This window comes from Hemibagrus wyckioides, linkage group LG22 (genome assembly GCF_019097595.1).
Source record: "Hemibagrus wyckioides isolate EC202008001 linkage group LG22, SWU_Hwy_1.0, whole genome shotgun sequence".
NCBI lineage: Eukaryota > Metazoa > Chordata > Actinopteri > Siluriformes > Bagridae > Hemibagrus > Hemibagrus wyckioides.
Window position 1 is genome coordinate 18967043 of NC_080731.1, and position 13233 is coordinate 18980275.

Below are 13233 nucleotides of genomic sequence, written 5' to 3' on the forward strand. Positions count from 1 at the left end.
TGTGTTATGTACATTGTTGTGTTATGTACATTATTGTGTTATGTACATTATTGTGTACATTATTGTGTTGTGTACATTGTTGTGTTATGTACATTATTGTGTACATTATTGTGTACATTATTGTGTTATGTACATTATTGTGTACATTATTGTGTACATTGTTGTGTTATGTACATTATTGTGTACATTATTGTGTACATTATTGTGTTATGTACATTATTGTGTACATTATTGTGTTGTGTACATTATTGTGTTGTGTACATTATTGTGTTATGTACATTATTGTGTACATTATTGTGTTGTGTACATTGTTGTGTTATGTACATTATTGTGTACATTATTGTGTACATTATTGTGTTGTGTACATTATTGTATTATGTACATTATTGTGTTATGTACATTATTGTGTACATTATTGTGTTATGTACATTATTGTGTACATTATTGTGTTGTGTACATTATTGTGTTGTGTACATTGTTGTGTTATGTACATTGTTGTGTTATGTACATTATTGTGTTATGTACATTATTGTATACATTATTGTGTTATGTACATTATTGTGTTATGTACATTATTGTGTTATGTACATTATTGTGTACATTATTGTGTTATGTACATTATTGTGTTGTGTACATTATTGTGTTATGTACATTATTGTGTACATTATTGTGTACATTATTGTGTTATGTACATTATTGTGTACATTATTGTGTTATGTACATTATTGTGTTCATTATTGTGTACATTATTGTGTTATGTACATTATTGTGATATGTACATTATTGTGTACATTATTGTGTTATGTACATTATTGTGTTATGTACATTATTGTGTACATTATTGTGTACATTATTGTGTTATGTACATTATTGTGTTATGTACATTATTGTGTACATTATTGTGTACATTATTGTGTTATGTACATTATTGTGTACATTATTGTGTTATGTACATTATTGTCTTGTGTACATTATTGTGCTATGTACATTATTGTGTACATTATTGTGTTGTGTACATTATTGTGTTGTGTACATTATTGTGTTATGTACATTATTGTGTTCTGTACATTATTGTGTTGTGTATATTATTGTGTTATGTACATTATTGTGTTAAGTACATTATTGTGTTATGTACATTATTGTGTACATTATTGTGTTATGTACATTATTGTGTTGTGTACATTATTGTGTTATGTACATTATTGTGTACATTATTGTGTTATGTACATTATTGTGTTGTGTACATTATTGTGTTATGTACATTATTGTGTACATTATTGTGTACATTATTGTGTTATGTACATTATTGTGTACATTATTGTGTTATGTACATTATTGTGTTCATTATTGTGTACATTATTGTGTTATGTACATTATTGTGATATGTACATTATTGTGTACATTATTGTGTACATTATACTGTATAATGTACAATAATGTACATAACACAATAATGTACACAACACAATAATGTACATAACACAATAATGTACATAACACAATAATGTACACAATAATGTACATAACACAATAATGTACACAATAATGTACATAACACAATAATATACTTAACACAATAATGTACATAACACAATAATGTACACAATAATGTACATAACACAATAATGTACATAACACAATAATGTACATAACACAATAATGTCCACAATAATGTACATCACACAATAATGTACATAACACAACAATGTACACGACACAATAATGTACACAATAATGTACATAACACAATAATGTACACAACACAATAATGTACATAACACAATAATGTACATAACACAATAATGTACACAATAATGTACATAACACAATAATGTACACAATAATGTACATAACACAATAATGTACATAACACAATAATGTACACAATAATGTACATAACACAATAATGTACATAACACAATAATGTACACAACACAATAATGTACATAACACAATAATGTACATAACACAATAATGTACACAGTAATGTACACAATAATGTACATGACACAATAATGTACATAACACAATAATGTACATAACACTACAATGTACACAACACAATAATGTACATAACACAATAATGTACACAATAATGTACATAACACAATAATGTACATAACACAATAATGTATACAATAATGTACATAACACAATAATGTACATAACACAACAATGTACACAACACAATAATGTACATAACACAATAATGTACACAACACAATAATGTACACAACACAATAATGTACACAATAATGTACATAACACAATAATGTACACAATAATGTACATAACACAATAATGTACATAACACAAGAATGTACATAAAACAACAATGTACACAACACAATAATGTACATAACACAATAATGTACACAATAATGTACATAACACAATAATGTACATAACACAATAATGTACACAACACAATAATGTACACAATAATGTACACAATAATGTACATAACACAATAATGTACACATTATTGTGTACACAATAATGTACATAACACAATAATGTACACAATAATGTACACAATAATGTACATAACACAATAATGTACACAATAATGTACACAATAATGTACATAACACAACAATGTACACAACACAATAATGTACACAATAATGTACATAACACAATAATGTACATAACACAACAATGTACATAACACAATAATGTACACAATAATGTACACAATAATGTACATAACACAATAATGTACACAACACAATAATGTACATAACACAATAATGTACACAACACAATAATGTACACAATAATGTACATAACACAATAATGTACACAACACAATAATGTACATAACACAATAATGTACACAATAATGTACATAACACAATAATTTACATAACACAGTAATGTACATAACACAACAATGAACACAACACAATAATGTACATAACACAATAATGTACACAATAATGTACATAATACAATAATGTACACAACACAATAATGTACATAACACAATAATGTACACAACACAATAATGTACATAACACAATAATGTACACAACACAATAATGTACATAACACAACAATGTACGCAACAAAACAATGTACATAACACAATAATGTACTTAACACAATAATGTACATAACACAATAATGTACACAACACAATAATGTACATAACACAATAATGTACACAATAATGTACATAACACAATAATGTACACAACACAATAATGTACATAACACAATAATGTACACAACACAATAATGTACATAACACAATAATGTACACACCACAATAATGTACACAATAATGTACATAACACAATAATGTACACAACACAATAATGTACACAACACAATAATGTACACAATAATGTACATAACACAATAATGTACATAACACAATAATGTACATAACACAACAATGAACACAACACAATAATGTACATAACACAACAATGTACGCAACAAAACAATGTACATAACACAATAATGTACTTAACACAATAATGTACACAACACAATAATGTTAGTAATTAATAGTGTACATAGTGTATTAATAGTATTAATAGTGTACATTATTATTATTGTGTTATGTACATTATTGTGTTATGTACATTATTGTGTTATGTACATTATTGTGTACATTATTGTGTACATTATTGTGTTATGTACATTGTTGTGTTATTTACATTCTTGTGTTATGTACATTATTGTGTTGTGTACATTATTGTGGTATGTACATTATTGTGTTGTGTACATTATTGTGTTATGTACATTATTGTGTTATGTACATTATTTTGTACATTATTGTGTTGTGTACATTATTGTGTTGTGTACATTGTTGTGTTATGTACATTATTGTGTTATGTACATTATTGTGTTATGTACATTATTGTGTACATTATTGTGTACATTATTGTGTTATGTACATTATTGTGTTATGTACATTATTGTGTTGTGTACATTATTGTGTTATGTACATTATTGTGTACATTATTGTGTAAATTATTGTGTTATGTACATTGTTGTGTTATGTACATTATTGTGTTATGTACATTATTGTGTTGTGTACATTATTGTGTTATGTACATTATTGTGTTATGTACATTATTGTGTTGTGTACATTATTGTGTACATTATTGTGTACATTATTGTGTTATGTACATTATTGTGTTGTGTACATTATTGTGTTATGTACATTATTGTGTACATTATTGTGTACATTATTGTGTTATGTACATTATTGTGTTATGTACATTATTGTTTTGTGTACATTGTTGTGTTATGTACATTATTATGTACATGATTGTGTACATTATTGTGTTATGTACATTATTGTGTTGTGTACATTATTGTGTTATGTACATTATTATGTACATGATTGTGTACATTATTGTGTTATGTACATTATTGTGTACATTATTGTGGTATGTACATTATTGTGTTGTGAACATTGTGTACATTATTGTGTTATGTACATTATTGTGTTGTGTTCATTGTTGTGTTATGTACATTATTGTGTTATGTACATTATTGTGTTATGTACAATATTGTGTACATTATTGTGTTATGTACATTATTGTGTTGTGTACATTGTAGTGTTATGTACATTATTGTGTTATGTACATTATTGTGTACATTATTGTGTTGTGTACATTATTGTGTTATGTACATTATTGTGTTAAGTACATTATTGTGTTATGTACATTGTTTTGTTGCGTACATTGTTGTGTTATGTACATTATTGTGTTATGTACATTATTGTGTTGTGTACATTATTGTGTTATGTACATTATTGTGTTGTGTACATTATTGTGTTATGTACATTATTGTGTACATTATTGTGTTATGTACATTATTGTGTTGTGTTCATTGTTGTGTTATGTACATTATTGTGTTATGTACATTATTGTGTTATGTACAATATTGTGTACATTATTGTGTTATGTACATTATTGTGTTATGTACATTATTGTGTACATTATTGTGTTATGTACATTATTGTGTACATTATTGTGCTATGTACATTATTGTGTACATTATTGTGTTGTGTACATTATTGTGTGCATTGTTGTGTTATGTACATTATTGTGTTATGTACATTATTGTGTACATTATTGTGTACATTATTGTGTTATGTACATTATTGTGTACATTATTGTGTTATGTACATTATTGTGTTATGTACATTATTGTGTACATTATTGTGTTATGTACATTATTGTGTTATGTAGATTATTGTGTTGTGTACATTATTGTGTTATGTACATTATTGTGTACATTATTGTGTTAGGTACATTATTGTGTTGTGTACATTGTTGTGTTATTAATATTCTTGTGTTATGTACATTATTGTGTTATGTACATTATTGTGTACATTATTGTGTTTTGTACATTATTGTGTTGTGTACATTATTGTGTACATTATTGTGTTTTGTACATTATTGTGTTGTGTACATTGTTGTGTTATGTACATTATTGTGTTATGTACATTATTGTGTTATGTACATAATTGTGTTGTGTACATTATTGTATTATGTACATTATTGTGGTATGTACATTATTGTGTTGTGAACATTGTTGTGTTATTTACATTCTTGTGTTATGTACATTATTGTGTTGTGTACATTATTGTGTTGTGTACATTATTGTGTTATGTACATTATTGTGTACATTATTGTGTTATGTACATTATTGTGTACATTATTCTGTTGTGTACATTATTGTGTTGTGAACATTGTTGTGTTATTTACATTCTTGTGTTATGTACATTATTGTGTTGTGTACATTATTGTGTTATGTACATTATTGTGTTATGTACATTATTGTGTTGTGTACATTATTGTGTTATGTACATTATTGTGTACATTATTGTGTTGTGTACATTATTGTGTTGTGTACATTATTGTGTTATGTACATTATTGTGTTATGTACATTATTGTGTACATTATTGTGTTGTGTACATTATTGTGTTATGTATATTATTGTGTACATTATTGTGTTGTGTACATTGTTGTGTTATGTACATTATTGTGTTATGTACATTATTGTGTACATTATTGTGTTGTGTACATTATTGTGTCATGTACATTATTGTGTACATTACTGTGTACATTATTGTGTTATGTACATTATTGTGTTATATACATTATTGTGTTGTGTACATTATTGTGTTATGTACATTATTGTGTTATGTACATTATTGTGTACATTATTGTGTTATGTACATTATTGTGTTATGTACATTATTGTGTACATTATTGTGTTATGTACATTATTGTGTTATGTACATTATTGTGTTGTGTACATTATTGTGTACATTATTGTGTCGTGTACATTGTTGTGTTATGTACATTATTGTGTTATGTACATTATTGTGTTATGTACATTATTGTGTTATGTACATTATTGTGTACATTATTGTGTCGTGTACATTGTTGTGTTATGTACATTATTGTGTTATGTACATTATTGTGTTATGTACATTATTGTGTTGTGTTCATTGTTGTGTTATGTACATTATTGTGTTATGTACATTATTGTGTTATGTACATTATTGTGTACATTATTGTGTTATGTACATTATTGTGTTATGTATATTATTGTGTACATTATTGTGTTGTGTACATTATTGTGTTGTGTACATTATTGTGTTATGTACATTATTGTGTTCTGTACATTATTGTGTTGTGTATATTATTGTGTTATGTACATTATTGTGTTGTGTAAATTATTGTGCTATGTACATTATTGTGTACATTATTGTGTTGTGTACATTATTGTGTTGTGTACATTATTGTGTTATGTACATTATTGTGTTCTGTACATTATTGTGTTATGTACATTATTGTGTTCTGTACATTATTGTGTTATGTACATTATTGTGTACATTATTGTGTTGTGTACATTATTGTGTTATGTATATTATTGTGTACATTATTGTGTTGTGTACATTGTTGTGTTATGTACATTATTGTGTTATGTACATTATTGTGTACATTATTGTGTTGTGTACATTATTGTGTCATGTACATTATTGTGTACATTACTGTGTACATTATTGTGTTATGTACATTATTGTGTTATATACATTATTGTGTTGTGTACATTATTGTGTTATGTACATTATTGTGTTATGTACATTATTGTGTACATTATTGTGTTATGTACATTATTGTGTTATGTACATTATTGTGTACATTATTGTGTTATGTACATTATTGTGTTATGTACATTATTGTGTTGTGTACATTATTGTGTACATTATTGTGTCGTGTACATTGTTGTGTTATGTACATTATTGTGTTATGTACATTATTGTGTTATGTACATTATTGTGTTATGTACATTATTGTGTACATTATTGTGTCGTGTACATTGTTGTGTTATGTACATTATTGTGTTATGTACATTATTGTGTTATGTACATTATTGTGTTGTGTTCATTGTTGTGTTATGTACATTATTGTGTTATGTACATTATTGTGTTATGTACATTATTGTGTACATTATTGTGTTATGTACATTATTGTGTTATGTATATTATTGTGTACATTATTGTGTTGTGTACATTATTGTGTTGTGTACATTATTGTGTTATGTACATTATTGTGTTCTGTACATTATTGTGTTGTGTATATTATTGTGTTATGTACATTATTGTGTTGTGTAAATTATTGTGCTATGTACATTATTGTGTACATTATTGTGTTGTGTACATTATTGTGTTGTGTACATTATTGTGTTATGTACATTATTGTGTTCTGTACATTATTGTGTTGTGTATATTATTGTGTTATGTACATTATTGTGTTAAGTACATTATTGTGTTATGTACATTATTGTGTACATTATTGTGTTATGTACATTATTGTGTTGTGTACATTATTGTGTTATGTACATTATTGTGTTATGTACATTATTGTTTACATTATTGTGTCGTGTACATTGTTGTGTTATGTACATTATTGTGTTATGTACATTATTGTGTTATGTACATTATTGTGTTGTGTACATTATTGTGTTGTGTTCATTGTTGTGTTATGTACATTATTGTGTTATGTACATTATTGTGTTATGTACATTATTGTGTACATTATTGTGTTATGTACATTATTGTGTTGTGTACATTATTGTGCTATGTACATTATTGTGTACATTATTGTGTTGTGTACATTATTGTGTTGTGTACATTATTGTGTTATGTACATTATTGTGTTCTGTACATTATTGTGTTGTGTATATTATTGTGTTATGTACATTATTGTGTTAAGTACATTATTGTGTTATGTACATTATTGTGTACATTATTGTGTTATGTACATTATTGTGTTGTGTACATTATTGTGTTATGTACATTATTGTGTACATTATTGTGTTGTGTACATTATTGTGTTATGTACATTATTGTGTTGTGTACATTATTGTATTATGTACATTATTGTGTACATTATAGTGTTATGTACATTATTGTGTTGTGTTCATTGTTGTGTTATGTACATTACTGTGTTATGTACATTATTGTGTTATGTACATTATTGTGTTGTGTACATTATTGTGTTGTGTACATTATTGTGTTATGTACATTAATGTGTTGTGTACATTATTGTGTTATGTACATTATTGTGTTGTGTACATTATTGTGTTATGTACATTATTGTGTTGTGTCCATTATTGTGTTATGTACATAATTGTGTTGTGTACATTATTGTGTTATGTACATTATTGTGTTATGTACATTATTGTGTACATTATTGTGTTGTGTACATTATTGTGGTAAGTACATTATTGTGTTATGTACATTGTTTTGTTGCGTACATTGTTGTGTTATGTACATTATTGTGTTGTGTTCATTGTTGTGTTATGTACATTATTGTGTTATGTACATTATTGTGTTATGTACATTATTGTGTACATTATTGTGTTGTGTACATTATTGTGTTGTGTACATTATTGTGTTATGTACATTATTGTGTACATTATTGTGTTATGTACATTATTGTGTTGTGTACATTATTGTGTTATGTACATTATTGTGTACATTATTGTGTACATTATTGTGTTATGTACATTATTGTGTACATTATTGTGTACATTATTGTGTTATGTACATTATTGTGTACATTATTGTGTACATTATTGTGTTATGTACATTATTGTGATATGTACATTATTGTGTACATTATTGTGTACATTATTGTGTTATGTACATTATTGTGTTATGTACATTATTGTGTACATTATTGTGTACATTATTGTGTTATGTACATTATTGTGTTATGTACATTATTGTGTACATTATTGTGTACATTATTGTGTTATGTACATTATTGTGTTATGTACATTATTGTGTTGTGTACATTATTGTATTATGTACATTATTGTGTTATATACATTATTGTGTACATTATTGTGTTATGTACATTATTGTGTTGTGTACATTGTTGTTTTATGTACATTCTTGTGTTATGTACATTATTGTGTAATGTACATTATTGTGTACATTATTGTGTACATTATTGTGTTATGTACATTATTGTGTTGTGTACATTCTAGTGTTATGTACATTATTGTGTTATGTACATTATTGTGTACATTATTGTGTTATGTACATTATTGTGTTGTGTACATTGTAGTGTTATGTACATTATTGTGTTATGTACATTATTGTGTACATTATTGTGTTGTGTACATTATTGTGTTATATACATTATTGTGTTATGTACATTATTGTGTTATGTACATTATTGTGTTGTGTACATTGTAGTGTTATGTACATTATTGTGTTATGTACATTATTGTGTACATTATTGTGTTGTGTACATTATTGTGTTATGTACATTATTGTGTTGTGTACATTATTGTGTTATGTACATTATTGTGTTGTGTACATTCTTGTGTTATGTACATTATTGTGTTGTGTACATTATTGTGTTATGTACATTATTGTGTTGTGTACATTATTGTGTTATGTACATTATTGTGTTGTGTACATTCTTGTGTTATGTACATTATTGTGTTGTGTACATTATTGTGTTGTGTACATTATTGTGTTATGTACATTATTGTGTTGTGTACATTGTTGTGTTATGTACATTATTGTGTACATTATTGTGTTGTGTACATTGTTGTGTTGTTAAATAATAAATAGCAACAATAAACAAATCAGTAACTAAATTTGACTATTTATGCTGTTATCATTCAACCCTGCCATTACTGTAGGGTATCTAAGTGTGTGTCCAAAGCATCTGCAGAAGTGTGTCAGGAATAAGAAGTACAGAGGTTTCCAGATGTGATTACTTTCTTAAAATGGTGGTTAAATAGGAGAATAAGCTGACTGATCAAATCACTCAAATCACATACAACATACTCAGTAAAGTATTATTATTATTAGTAGTAGTAGTATCTTTTGTCCTTCGGTGTTAAATAGGACAAAAATGATCTCCACATGTGATTTATCTCATCACTATCCACGCAGACGGAGGGTCAAATAAATGGTGCTTTCTGGACCAATGCCGTAATCCTGCAGCTTCCTGCCAGAGTCCAGCTGTCTACCGCTGAAGATCAGCCGCTGCTGGTCCTCTGGTGTTCCTTCTTTTTGGCGGACCTTTCTCATCAACTGATCGACGGTCTCTTCATCAGTAATGTCATATGTCTTCGTCTGCCCCTTCTCATTCTTCACGAACACCTGAAGTGGTACGGGAGCCATGGAGATCAGCAGCATCACGGTGGCTCCTGAACTCAATCCGTATTGGCTCACAGTCTTCTGGTCATTGTCCAGGATCTGACCACTGGCTGAAAGCTTCAGGCCTGAGACCCTTGCCCCAAAGTGAGGGGCAATGTGCTGCTTCAGTTCACCGATGGTGGTACTTGGCAGAACATTCACATGCTTCGTTTTTACAGTTATGTCTGTGACGAAGAGCTCCATTGTTTTTTCCTTATTGATGACCTGTGTCTAAAAAAAGCCAAAGATACAGATTTATTCAAATATTTTACTTGACCTATCATCAATAACCATTTTTACAGAAGCTATGAGACAAATATAAATAACAAATAATGGAAGTTTATTAGCACCGATTATCACTGTACAAATAGTTTTGTATTTCTTTTAAATAATTGTGATATAAGTGTTTGCTTTTTACTAGCTAACATTAAAAATGAAGAGACAGAACCAGAAGACAGCTGGAGAGATTTGATCAAAGTAAGGCTGCAGGCCCTGATGGTATTAGTCCCAGGGTTCTTAATTCCTGCACTACTCAGCTGTCTGGTATCCTGAAGTACATCTACAACCTGAGTCAGATGCAGAAAAGGGTAACGGTGCTATGGAAAACATCAAGTACTGATACCTATGAAAGCCACCACATCTGGCTTCAGAGACTACAGACCAATTTGCTTTGAGGTCACATGTCACAAAGGTGTTGGGGAGAATAGTTTTAGCCCACCTGGTACCACAGGTGAAACCTGCACTGGACCTACTCCATGTTTTTTATTTTTATAGGGCCTTCAACACCATCCAACTATTCCTACTGAGTGAAAAGCTGCTTATAATGGGTGACAGCTCAACCACCATCTCCTGAATTGCTGACTACCTGTCAGATAGGCCCCAGTTTGTGTGATTGGGGGCCTCACTGTCTGACACAGTGGTCAGTAACAGAGGAGCACCTCAGGGGACTGCCCTGTCTCCATTTTTGTTCACTCTATATATCTCAGACGTTCAGGACAACTCTAATTCATGCCACCTGCAGAAGTGTTCTGATGACATTGCAGTGGTGGGGTGTACAAGGGATGGATTGAGTCAGTGAGGAACAGGAGGTCACTGAACAAACTGCTCTCCATGATGGACAATCCATCTCACCCATGCTACAACACACGACAACTGAGTCAACTGAGCTTAATCTCAAAAAGAATCAATCAGAATCATTGTCAAAGATAACGTTACAGGAGATCATTCATACCATTCACAATAACATTATGTACTAGTTCACCTGTGTGACAGGTGATAACAAATCAGAATCAAAATATAATATTTAACATTTTTAGAATTTATTTTGTATTTATTATTCAAGTACACATTATTAAAATGAGAGAAAAACCTACCTTAGAGTAAACGATGTACTTTTCTTTGCACAGTCTCCTTTTCCCAGAATCAAAACTGTGTCTCTTTTCCAGCGGACCGCAATTTAACAACAGATCAACACAACACGGCCACGCCCCTTATTTACAATTTAACCAATAGGACATATGGAAAATCTAGCAGAATGAGATCAAGCACCGCCCCTACAGTTAAGATTCGTTTTAGGCGTCTTAGTCAGTGGCTTTCTGTTTCTGTTCAGCATCTTTATGTAAGTAACACCCTTTTTATTAAAACCACTGTGTGGCGCTCCAGAGCAGAACTTAAAAGTTTAAGTTTTGGAGAAAAGAAATGAATTAGAATTGGAATGACGTCAGTAAAGTGAAGGCTGTAGAATTGGAATGACGTCAGTAAAGTGAAGGGTCAGGTTACGGGAAAGTCCACTACATTCCCCATGGCACACCTTCTGGAATGTTCAGAGCCATATGGTGTAATTTGCCCATTTCTCTTCACATTAATACATATACTACACACATCTATACTGATGATTTTATTTCAGATAAAATATATATTTCAGTTTAGTACGTGGTGCTGGACTAATATTGAATTATTATTGGACTAATACTAAAGTTCTGATTTGATCTGATTTATCTGAAGTTCAAAGGTTGACTTCAAGTTGACCTCAGTCTCCAGGCAGCTTCCTTATTTATTTATTTATTTATTTATTTATTTATTTATTTATTTATTTATTTATTTATTCATTTATTTGTTTGTTTATTTACTGTTGATGTGATGTGTTAATATAGCCACAAAAATTGTTAAGCCCATAAATGACATTCATCTGTTAGCTTTTATTTAGCATTAGCTCATTTGCTACATGTTTGCTTATATAGATCAGGATAATCATGTAACTGTGTATTATATTTTATAGTTTTGCACTATACTGTAATGAAAACATCACTATATGCATGAACTGTACATGTGCAGTGTTGACCAGGATATTAACTAATATTTACTGTAGTTTCTTCAATATTCAATAACTACAACAGGTTATGTATGTAACCAAGTTCCCTGAGAAGGGAACGAAACATTGTGTCATGACTGACACTATGGGAACACTTTGCTGAGGCAGTGTGTCCGAAGCTCCGTGTGCACACACGCCAATTCACTGGCTCAGATA

The 13233-nt window shown here is 28.8% G+C and overlaps 1 protein-coding gene across 1 annotated transcript; it reads right to left on the bottom strand.

The window, feature by feature from the left end:
- Positions 1-10120: 10120 nt before the first annotated feature.
- Positions 10121-12173, bottom strand: LOC131343166 (uncharacterized). Its single transcript, XM_058374607.1, has 2 exons — positions 12080-12173; positions 10121-10937 (listed from the first exon to the last, which is right to left on the bottom strand). Exon 2 carries the CDS (start codon positions 10908-10910, stop codon positions 10449-10451), a length of 462 nt encoding a protein of 153 aa, XP_058230590.1. The 5' UTR covers positions 10911-10937; positions 12080-12173; the 3' UTR covers positions 10121-10448.
- Between the last annotated feature and the right edge of the window lie 1060 nt (positions 12174-13233).

Excerpts from the sequence above, each read along its gene's own strand:
- LOC131343166 (XM_058374607.1), bottom strand. The coding sequence starts at position 10,910 with ATGGAGCTCTTCGTCACAGACATAACTGTAAAAACGAAGCATGTGAAT.